General features: G+C 44.7%; 1 protein-coding gene across 1 annotated transcript; it reads right to left on the bottom strand.

The window, feature by feature from the left end:
* Nucleotides 1–300: 300 nt before the first annotated feature.
* Nucleotides 301–2768, bottom strand: msx2b (muscle segment homeobox 2b). The gene is made up of 2 exons (XM_037468503.2): nucleotides 2070–2768; nucleotides 301–1652 (listed from the first exon to the last, which is right to left on the bottom strand). The coding sequence occupies exons 1-2, from the start codon at nucleotides 2482–2484 to the stop codon at nucleotides 1192–1194; spliced, it is 876 nt and encodes a 291-aa protein (XP_037324400.2). The 5' UTR covers nucleotides 2485–2768; the 3' UTR covers nucleotides 301–1191.
* Between the last annotated feature and the right edge of the window lie 12272 nt (nucleotides 2769–15040).

Here is a 15040-nt window from a genome sequence, read left to right as displayed (position 1 = left end):
AAACACGGCACGCTGTATTTGTCTACAAACGAAGCATCCTAACAAAACCATTGAAAATGACAGTTCACTAATGACTAATAAGAACTATGTAAAAAGTCGAATGATATGTGGGAGTATTTATGGTTTTGTCACACATCGCCTTGAACTGACCACTGAGCTTCTGGGGGGGAAACAAATTGGAGATTAAACCACACAATGTCACACACACACACACACACACACACACACACACACACGGAGCAGTCGTATGAGCTGCTTCTGCTGGTTTCCTACGACACGCAAATGCACATGTTTGCACATATTTACACATTATTTTTATTACACGTGAATAAAAAAAGTAATTCATTTTAGAGAAAAGAGTCTGTAAAGCTTTAATTGTTTTGTTCATTTGAATGAGAAAACATTAGTGGAAAATATATACTATATAAACTGCATAGAACAACGTATGGCCCTTTCAAAGGGACATTCAGGAACACCACTATAAATACACTTTTGGTCCGAACTTTTGAACCATATTATCACATAAATAGGACAACATGAGGCATACATTCGCCACATAATTATAGTTCAAAGAGATGGTTATTTATTGTTTCTGAAGATAACAGATGAAGAGGCTTGTGTGAAATTGTCCTGGTGTGGGATAATGCGAGGGTTAGGGTTAGACCTCCCCCGTCTCCGAGAGCACACCAACCTGAATCGGTCTGTCTTTAGGATCGCGGTGTTTCCAAGGCAGACCCTTCCGTAGAATGGCAATTATAAGAATGCTTCAGTGAAACAGTTTGGTCAGTTTACTCCAGACACACACACACAACGTGTCTTGATATTAAGGCCTTTCCGACACACAAGGCACTGCATGGAATGAGGAGTGTTATTGTGCCCAGTGCAAGTCCTCCGCCGAGCTCAATTATTGCAAAAGTAAACAAGGGGGGGAGAGCGTGAACAGCTGGAGCGTGACCCCCCCCTCTCATTCAGACACGTAAACAGGCAGCGCAGAGGGGCACCGGGAGATCTACGGGAAGCTTCTCTCTCATCCTTGTAAGAAAATAATAGGTTTCTTATTTGACTTTAAGTGCTCGTAAAGTCGATTTCAAACACGCCTTGTGCAGAAGGTATATTAAAAACATACGATTTTTTTTTGGGGGGGGGGGGGGAGATTCAGTCAGGGATATTTCCATTTTGTTGGGTTTCCACTCATGACAAGTGGTACATGCCGTAGCCCAGAGGAGCAGCGTACAGTCCTAAAGGTGAAATGGGCAGCATGGGTCTGTGGTGGTGGTGGTGAAAGGCGGAGTACGACTGTCCGTACAGGGACACGGGGCCCAGCGACAGCGGTAACGTGAAGCCCGGGTGTAAGCCCCCGCCCGCCGCCGCCGCCGCCACCGCCGCCGTCTTGGCGTCGGTGGCCATCTTGAGTTTCTCCAGCTCGGCCTCCTGGAGCCTCTTGGCCTTTGCCCGGCGATTCTGGAACCAGATCTTCACCTGTGTCTCGGTCAGCGTCAGGGACGAGGAGAACTCGGCCCGCTCGGCGATGGACAGGTACTGCTTCTGCCTGAACTTGCGCTCCAGGGCCAGGAGCTGAGACGTGGTGAAGGGAGTGCGGGGCTTCCTGTTGGTCTTGTGCTTCCTCAACGGACAGCCCGGGCCGACGTGAACTAGTAGAGAAGAGACAAAGGATTTTTTAATCAAAATCTATTCAACTGACTTTTGTAGAATTCTACGAATAACCTCTGGATGTGGCGTCTACTTGTGGCCTATTTATTGATCAGTCGGCTACAATTTGAACATGGTTGAAAGGTGGATATCAGGATGCACTTTTTTTTCTTATTTAAAGCCCTGATTTCTTTTTACCAGACAACACACTTTACGTGTGTCAGTAGTCTGCTCCAACGAACATTAACCCCTGACATATATAGCTGAATTAAGGGAGTTTAACCTCAAACTGTTCAAACCTAAATGGATTACTGATTTTGTAGGTAGTGCGGTTGTAACACATCTAAATATATATATATATATATATATATATAAATAAACAGTAGTTGAAAAGGCTCCACAGCGCAGGAAACACTTACGAGGCTGCGTGGAAAACGCGCCGCTGGTGACCCACGGTGCGCAGTCCTCGGGCTCTGACGCCTCGGATTTGACGGGGGACGAAGGCACGGCCGCCAGCCTCTTCAGACTCCCCCCGGGAGGGCTGCGCGTCTCCCGGTACAGGTACAGGGAGCTCAGCACCCGCGGAGACACCGCCACCGGGTCTCCCTCCGGGTTGCGGCGGGTTCCGTCTCCGCCGCGACCGTCCGTCTTCCTCCCCGACATGAGCGCCTCCACGCTGAACGGATGGTGCCGCCGCGCCGCCGGGGACCTCCTCTCCTCCTCCTCCTCCTTCTTCTTCTCCTCCTCCGACGCGCACTCCGTCGAGTCCGCGCGGTTGCTGTCCTCCTCGGACGAACTGCAACCCGTGTCGTTAGAGGTCTCCCGAGAAGCCATCTGTCGTCCGGGGTCTCCAAAAAAAATCCAAGAGAAATGCGAGTGAACTTCCGAGGCGGCTCGGCGGAGGCTAAAGGGCCAGGTGAGGAGGCGCTCCGGGGGGAGCGCTTTGTTATGGAGCTGTCAAGCAGTCCGTGGCGAGCGAGCGAGGCGCGTCACGTCGTAACGGGGCTCAACTTTGACCAATCAGTGCGCCGCAAGTTGTTTACGAGCGAGCGGGTGGTGGCTTCAGGGACTGTCGGAAACGGACGGACTCGCTGTTGAGCTCTGAGCGGTAACGTGCAACAGTTGCAGCTTAACTGTGGGGTGATTATTATTGTTATTAATTTTATTAAAGCCACTTCCCACGCGAGTTGGGCGGAGAGCTTGAGATCAGCGCCTCCCTCCTCGTGCAGGTCCAAATATGAATGTGCAGTATGTTAAGTGATGTTAAATGCCATCATTACGTTTCGCCTAGAACGACGTTAACATTATTTAATGGCTACTGGGAGTTTTTTTCTTTCTTCCTTTGAGTATTTCAGTGAGACGTTCTTTGAAAAGTTGAGGACATAAATGTCCCTCGTGTTGGTATTTCAGTTTAAGTAAGGGAATTACCGGATATCAGCTGCCAAAAACAATATCTGTGCCACAGCCTTATCACAAGTTAAGCTTGGGTAATGAATAAGCCTTAACTCTAACCTCATGAGAGTGCGTGTGTAAACACGGGCCCCATGCGGGTAATTATGGAGAATTATAGCCGGGATGAAATGCTGATCCCTTTTCTTCTTCATCTGCCTCCCTGATCTGTTTGCCCTTCTCTGAACTTTCCGTTCGGAACTCACAAGGCAGTTGTGTGTGTGCTAAGGGTGTCACACTGAAACGACTGAGTAAATTAGTCTGCTAAATTACTGATCCCGTTTTTTTTTAAATGTCCGTAGAGGAGCGAATGGACACAATCTAAATGAGACGTCCCCTTTGCATCGGATACATTCATCTTCGTTTCCTTTGATTCAACCCTGTTCCCCACGCGCGTTAGACATGAAGACGCTCATTGTGATCCTCATGAAGTAACTCATTGTGATTTTTTATTTTTTTTTGTCCGATGAAAGTGCCCGATTCCTCATGGAGAACATAACAGTTGTTCCAGCCGTTCATCTGAAGAAACCTTTGATGATGGTTAAAATACTGAACCGATGTTTCACTAGTCTCAGGACTTCTTTCTCTCTCCCATGATCGTGTCTGTTTGGGCACTTTCTTATCTGTTACCTAATTGACCATTAACACCCATTCCATTGATAATTGGAACCGTTCGGCTGCTGAATGATGATTAATTGCTTTTTCACATCACAAGGGCCTATTTTACAGGAGCGTCTAACGTGTGGGTGCATGTGTGTGTGTGTGTGTGTGTGCACTTCATACACAGCCTACAGCAGTGCGTGACTCTAACAGCCTCTGACAAGAACAGGTTACTTTTTATACGTTTTTATTAAAACTCACTGGTTCTCACAAAGAACCCCTTTTTATTTTATTTTTTTTTAGACACAGGACACACTGCAGACATTTTCCAACATCCCCGTGACCGATTTATATACAGTAAACACTTTTTTCCCCCCTGCATTTTTACATGAAGCCAGCAGGCCCGGGTCTACTGTGGAGCAGAGCTCAGTTCCCAGGAGGCTGCTGCCGCTGCCTTATTAAAGTGGGGTTATTTCACAGACAATCAGAGGGTTGTGAAGGCGCCAGTGGGCGGCCACATGAAAGGACTGACTCCTCAGGGGAGAAACTGTTGCATTTAAAAAAAAAGAAGAAAAAAAAAAGTGCAGCTCTGTTCAGGATCCCCACCTCTGCTGCCTGCACAGCCTTCAGGCACATTGTCAATCGTTTTCAACAGAACGCCTTCTTGGCTGAGTGGCATATTTCCTTCGTTCCTCCCTCCCTTCTTCTTTCTTGAGCTCTTTTTATGTTAAGAATTATTCATTTATCTTCATCTGTTGGCACTTTTTATTTCCCTAATTCCTTCTTCCCATTTTCTTTCTTTCCATTCTCCTTTACATCATCGTAAATATGATCCAAGGCAGATATAAAGAGATTTGTTTCAAATCCAGCAACAGGTCCAAAAAAAAAGATAGGTCTGATAAGGAAGGAATGAAAATTATTGTTCTTGGCATGTGTGCACCTTTATCTCTCAAAGTGTTGCATAGGAAAATCTACTAATTGGAGTAGATTTTAATCATAGAAGCCGACGACAGATCTTTCATTATTTTAGCTACACCTTTACCAACATCTATAAAAACTGCAATGAGATAACATCTGAGGTGATACTGACCTGGATTGACTTTTGATTAGTGAATTTGTGGGAGCTAAATAAAACACTGTGTACAGACTACAAGCATGTTAAATATATGTCAGACATACAAATAATGCAAAGGCAGCTTTATGTGACAGCATGTATAATAAAAACAGTGTTATTCAAGAAAGGGAGGAAAGAAGGAAGGACGGAAGGAAGGAAGGAATAAATGAGGAGGAGTGGTTAAAAATGAGAGGGGTGCTCTCTTGGGTGTAGCAACATTACCCACACATCCCACTTCCCTTTTTCCATAATATCATTTAAGCCTGATAATAGCTAAAGCAATTTGTCTGAGCATGTTTGTGTGCGTGCGCGTGTGCGTGTGTGTGTGTGTGTGTGGGGGGGGGGGGGGGGGGGGGGGGTGTCAGTAATGTACGTGTGTATGTGCGTGTGACAGGGAAGCCTCAGAAGCCTCTGGTTGTGTGGGTCGGCCACACCTCAGAGCTTTGTAATTACAGCAGCAGCTTTGAAGTGGTGGAATGTTTGGTTGGGATAATCAGCGGGCTGTGCTGCACTCACACACTATTTACATTCCCATTAAAACTATTATTCATGGCATGGTACCATCACACTGGTACTTACTAGATACAAAGTTGAGGGGGGAAAAAATGTTGAAATGTAGAGTACTGTTTTATTTGTTTGGAATTAGTTGGTAGTTCCTCTTGAAGTATATCAGAGATCTAACGTGTTCACTATCAATAAACCTTAAATCAAATATAAAACAATACATTTGATGCTGAATATACTAAACTGGGTTCCACTGGTACGAAGTAAGTCCTTCTTCACATGAGTAGAACAGAAATGTCACCAACCCGTTTTAAGTTTTTATTTTGGACTCGAGCAATATTGCTAATGAATAATATCTGGATGTTTTTAGGTTGCACTGGATATGCAACGTGTATTTTGATATTTCCCTTTATAGAACACCGTAATTGTTTGATCTCCCCATTGTTGGCAGGACAACATGGGCACATGGGCGCTATACTGTAGTTTGACATTGTTTTGCATATAGGCAGAGAGCCAGAGTTCCATGGAACCATTAGTGCTATAAATATTATTCTAGTGTACAAGTTCAGTTATTTTCAGTGAACAAAGTGACTCGTTAAACCAGTGGGCCGCGTTGCGAATAACTAACTGACACCTTGTATATTGTTGTCACACGCATATAGTTCGATCTCAGCGCTGTCACTAACCCCCACCGCTCCCTCTCGCTCCACCTCAGAAGGCCACCGCGGCGCCGGGGCCAATTGGCTGTTAACACTGGAGACAGATCTATTCAGAAGCCAGAGAATGGTGTCTCCTGTAACGTGAAAGATTGATGCCCACTTTGCTAATGACAAGAGAGGTCGGCGTCGTGCTGCTCGACGTTACAGGATAGTCAGCCGATGACTGAGCCCGCAGGGCGGAGGGGCGGCATTGGAAGGGGAGTCACTGGTGGGGTTAAACGGGGGACGTCAGCGCACGTAAAGGTACAGGAACGTTCATGTAAACAAACACGGTGGTGCAGCAGCTGCTTTTTGGCTTTGTGGCCCAGTATGGCGGATGTTTTTTTTGGCCATGAGAGACTTTATAAGTTATTCATTCTTGTAGCATTTTTGTCACAAGATTTTATGCCATGTAATCTTTGCAAAAATACAAAAGTAATTTGCACACCTGTTGAAATCCATGTAATTTAGCTGACGCCTTTATCCAAAGCGACGTACATTACATTTGACCCACGGCTTACTTTTTGCCTGGGGAGCAATTTCGGGGTCAGGTGTCTTGCTCAGGGACATTTCGACATGGCACAGGGGGCAGTTGGGATTCGAACCACCAACCCTGTGGCTTGCAGTGCATCACACTACTCCATGCGCCACCATGACCCATATATATATATAATTTACATACAGTACAGTTTTAACTAACTGCGCACTCATCAAACGTATTGACAGGTTTACAAACACTCTACGGCCACAAGGCCAAGCGGGACGAGTATGAAAGAGTAAAAGTACCACGGGCAACGACACATGGCTACAAAAGGACAGAGCACTTCATGCAGCCACATCACTTAGATGAATTCCACAGAACAGAATCATTGTTGCAGGTTCTAACGAAGTGTTAACTGGTGCATGTCGCCGTCAGGGAGCACCATACCACGTGCATGATTACGTGCACGTGAATGTGACGTTGGACACACGCATCTGCTTGTGTCTCTGCACCATGTTATGTAACTACCTGTCCTTTTGAGGCTGGCGATTCCTTCAGTAATTGCCAACTGCAATTACATTTTTGGATCCGCTCTCCGATAAAGTTTTCCACACCACAGTGCACTTACCTTACCTTTTAACGTAGGTTCGCAGTCTCACCTCGCCGTAACCCATCATTATCGGATCTTCCTGTCAATTCAAGAAGTCAAATATTACACCCAAAGGGTTTTGGACGCATTCAAGCGTGTGACATCTCAACATTTTTCGTGCCCCGTAAAATGTTGTGAATCATTCTTTCCTCGGCGGCTTTGCTCTGATAAAGTTGTCTCTTAACCCTGTGGGGAATGTATAACTCTTCTAAGGCGTAGACAGCGCCGGCACAGAAAGTAAGCCCTTTTGCAAGGGTGGATTCTGCCGCCCCATTCAAGCTTTTAGAAAATGGATGGAGTGCAATTTGCGATTGGCGAAAAAGAGCATCATCAGATTTCCGTGACTCATTGTACATCACCGGCCTCGGGGCCCGGGATTCCATGTCACATTCTCAGCATCAGCAGAGAGAGCGAGAGACCAGCCAGGGGCCGATTCCCTCCGACACAGTAAATCAAAACGAGGCTTGTTATTATCGAGGGGCAATGAAATGATATAATTGTTTTTAAGTGGTGCTGGAAGGGCAAGTGTAAATGCATTTGTGAGTGTGTGTGTGTGTTGAATGCGATCGTGTGAATATGCACAGTGTTCTGGGAAGTGATGGGAGGGAATCCATCATCCAAACAACAAACAAGTTAAACCACAAAAAACAAATCTGTTTAAGAGAATTTCTTTTTTGTCCCATTACACCAGCATTTGATGGTAGAAACAAACCACAACTCTCCCAGCTATTATGGGACCGTTACACGCACTCTTTTGGGATACAGTTTAAAACGGGCACACACCCAGGAACAGTTAATCGGCGTGCCAACAGGAGAGTTTTCGGGCCAATGTGAAAAAACGTGAGATATTTTACTCCTCGTGGACTCATAAAAATGCCTCTATCCCATCACAGGAGTTTGTTTCCTCTCTTTACTACACGGCGACATGAGCGAGGTCAAGATTTTCCTGTAGAGATCCCCGTAGTGTCAGTCTGTACGTGTTCTGTGTTACTTTTCGAGGTAAAACCAGGTCTGTGCAGTTCTGCCGTCGGTGTCTAGTGAGAGCTTCTTTTTATAGAGTCATAAAGAACAAAGCACTTAGCTGAACAAACAAATCAGCCAGTCGGCCTAAACTTGGGGAAAGGCAACATGAAAGCTGGTTGTCATCATTTCAAAGGGGTCAGCAGCTGGCTCACCGACGGAGTCATCGGTTTGTTGCCTCGCGGGTTTTAAAACTCTGGAAGGCGGTTTGTCGTTGGCCCGAGAAGACATCTGAACAACCTCTGGGGAGGACTGCTGATTAGCTGAATCATTACGAGGCTCTAAGTCACCACAGCTCTTCTTCGTCGATGGGAGCCTTCCTGTCTTGGGGGGGGGGGGGGGGTGGTGCGTGTTTCCCCCTGAGTTTGTGCATGCGTGCCGCGCTGCAGGATCAGGACTCGGACTCACCGCTGCTTTTTAATGAGCCAAAGACGCCAGTCCCAGCGGGGGGGGGGACAAGAGACAGATATATTAGGGAGAAGGGAGCAAACAACCACGCCGGTCTGCTCTGACCCTGCGGAGTGAGAACTGCCCCTGGGGTCCCTTGCGTTGACCCTTTTCCTTGCCTGCCGGGTCAAAGGTCACAAACCTCTGCATGCGCCCCTTTTGAAATGGAGCAACAAGGGGCCGGCTGCTCTACTGATTGGCAGTTCTACCATTACACATACAGTTCATAGGTTTGCATTACCATGGTGGCATCAAAGGTTACATGGGACTAATGCAGTGAATAATTCTTTTGTAGGTAAAACATGTTTGAAAAAGTTGTTGCTGTATGTTTTGCTTGTAGTGGAATCACCCAACTCTGCAGTTCTTCTCTTTAAGAAGCATTTCAGTGTCTGACCTGCAAATGTATTGTCTTGGTTTGCTGTCACTGCTTTCATCCGCATTGTTTCCAGATGCAAGGCCCAATTGTTCTTTCAGCAAAAAATTCTAAAACCAAGGATACATGACGGGAAGACGTGAAGTCCCGGTGAAAACCGGTGGGAAATTTGAACCAAAAACAAAAGGAAAAAGAAAGTTAATCTTCCATCAGCGGATTTGCCTGACACACAACGCGAAATGACCTGTCATGCAAGTGCAATGTATCTGCAGGATTTGTAGATAAACAACTCTGTTAACTTTCTCAACACATCATCTGATCACATGTTGTTTAGCGGCCTGTCTCCCCCGCCGCGCCCAGGAGACCGAAGACATTCACCGTAACACCCTAACTAAGATAATGGTTTACACAATAATGGTTTGACTCTTTCTGTCTGCTCCTATGCCGGGTTCCCTCTCCAAGCCTTTCATGTCGGGCCGTCTGCTGATTCTGTGGATCCTTGTTGACTGTAATACCAGCCAGGAAATGGAATGATCAACTCCAGATGACAAGACTACAGCGAGAAGGAAGCAAGACAGACACATGGAGAGGACGGACAGTGGGGATCTGCACTGTAAACGTGACGATAACTCTATTTGACATGACTCAATCTGACATCCCCTCCTGTGATGTTCATGGCAACAACAAATCAACATTTAATGAAAGAACGAAGAGCTTCAATTGTTGTTAATTTATCTTTAATGGTGAGGTGACTGCGCTCCACTTTTTAGTTTATTCCTTACCTAATTGGATGGCAACTACCCGTGATTCAACATTACTTGAGGAGCACTTTGCTTGTAATTTCCCCCCGTGGTTGTGTTCTAGTACAACGGCTACATCTGCCAGGCCGACCCAAAGTTTGGAGCAGTGAGTGACATTGTTTGCCTTTGGAGTAATGGCTGTCATTATGGAGAATTACTACCCTACCCAAACACCCAAACATTCTCTAAAACCACCCCACTTCGCTCCGTCTCTATCTCGCGCTCTGGTGCTGGTGCCTTGTTACAATCAATTAAGCTGATTACAAGCACTATCTTCACCACTTCAAAGGAGGGCCATTACAGCGGGTCAGACTAACTGTCTCTTTACTGCGCTGCCCTGTTGTTTGTCTCATAGTGAGACGCTTCAGATGGGTTACACTGCAACATTAGAGGTGCTGAAATCTGGTAAATTAAATAAAAAATGCTGGAAACAGAGCATTTTAATCCAAATAATTAAAGGATAACTGACGAGCAATGAGCTGAAGACAATTGGTGTGGCCTGTTCTCTTTTCATGTCGTCAGGCCAGACAACAGGTCAAATAATACACGGAGGGACACACAGAGAGAGAGGGACCGAGACACCAAGTCTAGACGGCGTATTTAGGGACCCTCCCTGATTGCTTTGTTCTGTGCCATGTCTATAGATAATTACCTCAACAAACTACGAGGAGCCCTGTCAGATCTGAAGCAAGGGAAGGGTGAAGTAGATGAAAAAGTGAATTAAGTAGGAGAATTATTAAATGAATGCAACCATGCGCATCTGTGTATTTATTCATGTGAGCTGTCATGCTGGTTTGCGTGCACTTAAAAGGAATTTGACTGTGTTGTTCTGCTGCTCACATAAAGGTAAAGAAATGACAATGCTGTACACAAGTAGTGAAAAATAGCTGTAAACACTTAACTATTTAGCCAACGCACCTTCAGATGAAGTGTTTGCTAACTCCAGGACTGGCAGTAGATATCTCTGCAATACAATACATAGATATCTTAAAACATCAGCACTATTAAACTACAACTGCAGTTGATGATGATAGTTTGATTTATTGAAGGTTTTAAACACACTTCTTGCCAGATCTTACACATTTAAAATCAAACGTTATGTCAGTGAATGTGTTTTGTGCTTATCACTTAATTTACTGTTTAACTCTTAACCTACAAGCGTGATTGGTGAAACTTAAAATAAACATTAAAAAAATCTGTATTCGGCATAAACTCATGGGAGTGCTGCGTCCTTAAAGGGAGGATAGCTGGTCCACCCTCATAGGCCCACTTAAAGTGAGCCTGATGAGTTGTCTGTTAAACACTATTGTCAAAAGGCTGCTTTGAGGAAATGATTTATTAAACCCGTTTTTAAATGTACATTAAATAAACAAAAAATTGATTTATTACCCGCATCCGCATTTGAGCTCTCGCAACAATCATAAAAGTGCCAACATAATTACAGTGTGGCTTCCCGAGAACACGAAATATCAGTTGACAACTTGCAAACCGAGTTGCCTCTGAATGATGGTTGATTGTAAATTATGATTAATGTAGTCCAGTTATTTATGTGTTAAACACCAACCATGAATATTTAACACAGGACTTTAGCAGGAAGTGACCGTTTTAAATACTTAAATAATTTCTTCGAAAATTGAATGGTTTATTTGTATGTTTTTCACATATTGTGGGATTTCCCAGCCCCCTCTCCGTCACGCGGGCTCATGCGTCATGACTTCGTGACTTCACAGCGTGAAGACTGAGAAAAAAAAACGTTTAGCACAATGTTGGGTGTCAGTGGACGTATTTTTCATTAAGGTTGTCAATCAAAATCTACATGAAAAAACAACAACAACAATTAAAAGATGATGTCTACATTTAGATTTGATTAATTATAGGTAATCACACCCGAAAATATATATATATATATATAACTTAAACAAAACATGGAGTCATCGGTTACAACACAAAGTAATGCTTCTCTTTCAACATTATAATACGTTCCGATTGGGGGGCTTTAGCCTAACCTTGTGTTTCCTCCATTCAAATTGCCAAATCAAATGAATTTGTGCATCTGTCAAGTACAAAGATTCAAAACCATACTCAACAACACGTTGATTGTTGCCTCTTAATCACTCATCAAACATTACCGTGAAGCATCCATGAAAGGCGAAGCAACGATTTAATGGTTCAAGGAATAACTGTCGAAGGATTGTTCCCTTGAAATATCACGTGTTAAAGACACTTACCAATGAACGGCAGATCCTTTATTGCGAAAGGAGCCAACACTCTGCGTTCAATATGCAAAATAGTCTGTCATTCGCCCTACAAGAACATACTGATCACATCACTTGAGATTTCCATCAGCACAGCGCTGATTAAATGAGTCAGTGCCCACAGAACAGTGCCTCACAGCTGCGTTGCGACTTTGGCTCGCAGTGAACTCTTTTCAAATTTTACGGATGAAATTCTGTAATTATGATTATTTTACTGTTTTAATTACATTTAAAATATGTAAAATAACAGTCAAAATGTTTTTCTGTAAAATTGTTAGGGAAGTTATTTGACCTTAATTTGCTGCTCCCAGTCATTTGACCTCCTTTTTACGTTTTTTTTTTTTTTTTTGTGTAGCTTAAACAGCCAATATTTCCCTGAATTAAAAACTAAATAAAAACAGCTCTTGTTTTGCTTGAATGAAAAAACAACTTGGGTCTGAAGTGGAGAGACTCCCTCAGTTCCTGCCTCTCATTTGCACCGCCCCGGCCTTTCATGCACGCTCACTCAGCAACGCCGCTTTGTTCGGGCCGACGTTTGAAAAGATTAACCTTGAAATTGCCAAAGGGCATCCCGACTCTCCTCCACCCTCAGCCACTCCACTCGCCTTTCAGTCAGCGCTCGCCTCCCTCGGAGCTCCCTCCCCGCGGATACTTGCGCAACAAGTGGCGCCGCCGTCGAGCCCCCTGAGCGTTACGGGGGTTGAGTGGCGTCCCAGAGAGCCATAATTACACCGCCACTCAGGTGATTTAAAGGTCCGGGAAACACGCTGACCCATGCTTGGTATCACGAGTCCCACATTACACCGACACCCGTGTTCTGCGTGTCAGAACACTCTCACGACAATTACTCTGGCGTGACATTTCTACAAATCATTTTGCATGTTTCAACATAAGTGAAATGAACTCTGTCGCTTCCCTGGAAGAGTTTCTTCTTGGCTCGTTCGCTGAAGGTAGTAGTCTGGAATGCAGGTTACAATGTTTTTCTCCATCGATACCTGCTTGGAATAAAATAATCTAATACGGGGGGTTAATTAGGCTCCTGCTTGTGTGTCTCCCTTCAAAGAAACACAGCTTTGTGATCATTCTTAGTAACTTTATTTGTACAACCCTTACTGGTAAGTGGACAATATTAAAAAGGAAATCACAATTCTATACAAAAGCTACTCTAAAGGATCTTGGACTTGACAGGCTATAATTCAAGAGAATGGGCTGGTAATTAGGTTTGGTTGACTCCGCCCCCTGCAGACATTGTGGTGACAACAGGGAATGTTTCTCTTTGAACGAGGTCGGGGCCAATACCGGTTAATGGAAAGGGGATGTTCCTCTGCCCCAGTACTCCCCAGCTCTCACCTCTCTTTAGTTCTCTCTCTCTCTCTGCTTCACCTTCTCCTAGTTTAACAACTTGTTGTGACCGAATGGTAACACTGATTTATTAGGCATTTTTAGACGTCTGTTTGCAGAGGACTAATAGAGAGTTTCCCCGTTCGGGAATCTTTAGAGTTGCGTTGAACGATTGACTCCCTGCACTTGTTATCAGCTACTACACTACGCATAAAATATTATGCCCAGTATTGTGCAGGCACAGAGCCGCAAGGGAACGGCTGGACTGGATCACAAGGAGCTGCATATCTCACAGAGAATCCTTGGAGTGCTCTGCGTTCTTCAGCCACAACACAATGCGTCTCGTGTACCGTGTGTTAAGTGATTTCCAAGGAGAAACCCATGAGTTTCGCCCATTAGTTTCTGACAGCATGGGGTGGAGTAAGTATGTCAGTTGTAATCCCCACAATTAAGGCTGTAGGTGCAGCTCCGTTTTGTCAATATGACCCAGCAGAGGGTATAATTGCTTCTTTATTTGAAGTCACGGAGCGCATGAATACCTGAGGCACAGCAAAGCTTGGTTCATGTATTAGTGATCCTAGTTTTCCCACTGCTTCCCTGGCAGTAGCCTCGTTGCCTCTGTCTAGTTATTATGCTTTATGACAACGTTTGCACCAGTGACATGTTTTTCTGCACAGGTGTATTTACGAGACATCTGGTTTCCTTCAATAATAAAAGTTGGAAAACACCTGGAAAAAAACAACTTCTTATCTATATATATCCAGTGAAACAAATATTTCTCTGCATGTGGGGAATTGACACTATTGTCACATCCTCCATCACGGTGAGACTGCGGTGTAACACCCTTCATTATTCAGGCCTGACATCTGTCCAGGCCGACAAATACCATGTAATTACACGGCCTTTAACTGGTCATAATGGCCTTTTTAAGTCCTGTCTTTTGTCCTCAGCGAGACGTATCCCAAGTGTCCATTAGGGACAATACAACACGCGCAACTGACACCTGGCTGTTCAACAACTAGCGCACACAGAAAGAAAAAAAACAAACAACCATTCGAACCCTATTTTCTTTGCATTATTCATGGTTTAGGAGTCGGTTAGTCGGCCAAATGATGCTGGACAGTAATCCTGTTGCTGGTTCTATTTTTATCCCAGTGATGCCACCAACATTGTTTTATTCATTCAACTTACAGCAGACTTGTTTTAAAGATGGCAGGAAATCATAGCGTAATTCTTTAAATGAGTTACACGTTAACCCACATGTTCCCCTTCTATTATTGAAAAAGGAGCTGTAGCAGTTACTATGACCACCACAGCTATCGCCCCAATCATCCAGGACTAGGAAGTGATGTGCATGGCTCCCTGTCATAGGTAGCTAACATCCGTGTAAGCTCTGCTGCCCGTGTATCCATGTAGTGCCAACATGTTGTCGAGGCCGCTTACCAATCCAAAAACCACTACGGAGACGCGGTAATTAGCTGTCGATCCGAGAGACGGATCTAGTTTCCCTCTTCGGGGCGCACAAACACACATCAAGACAAACTCCTGCATTCACAAAACAACTGAACAATCTTCCCAGGCCTCATCACGTGACCCGGGCATTGTTAGTGTGAGAATGAGGCACGGCTATTCTGATGGAGCCAGCAGCAGCAGCAAAGT

Source organism: Pungitius pungitius, chromosome 16, assembly GCF_949316345.1.
Source record: "Pungitius pungitius chromosome 16, fPunPun2.1, whole genome shotgun sequence".
Lineage (NCBI taxonomy): Eukaryota > Metazoa > Chordata > Actinopteri > Perciformes > Gasterosteidae > Pungitius > Pungitius pungitius.
This window is presented reverse-complemented; position numbering and strand designations above follow the sequence as displayed.

Bases quoted from the DNA above. Each gene is read 5' to 3' on its own strand.
- msx2b (XM_037468503.2), bottom strand. From the start codon at position 2,484: ATGGCTTCTCGGGAGACCTCTAACGACACGGGTTGCAGTTCGTCCGAG. The intron at 1,653-2,069 runs GTAAGTGTTTCC...CTTCTCTACTAG, and splicing joins CGCGTTTTCCACGCAGCCTC to TTCACGTCGGCCCGGGCTGT.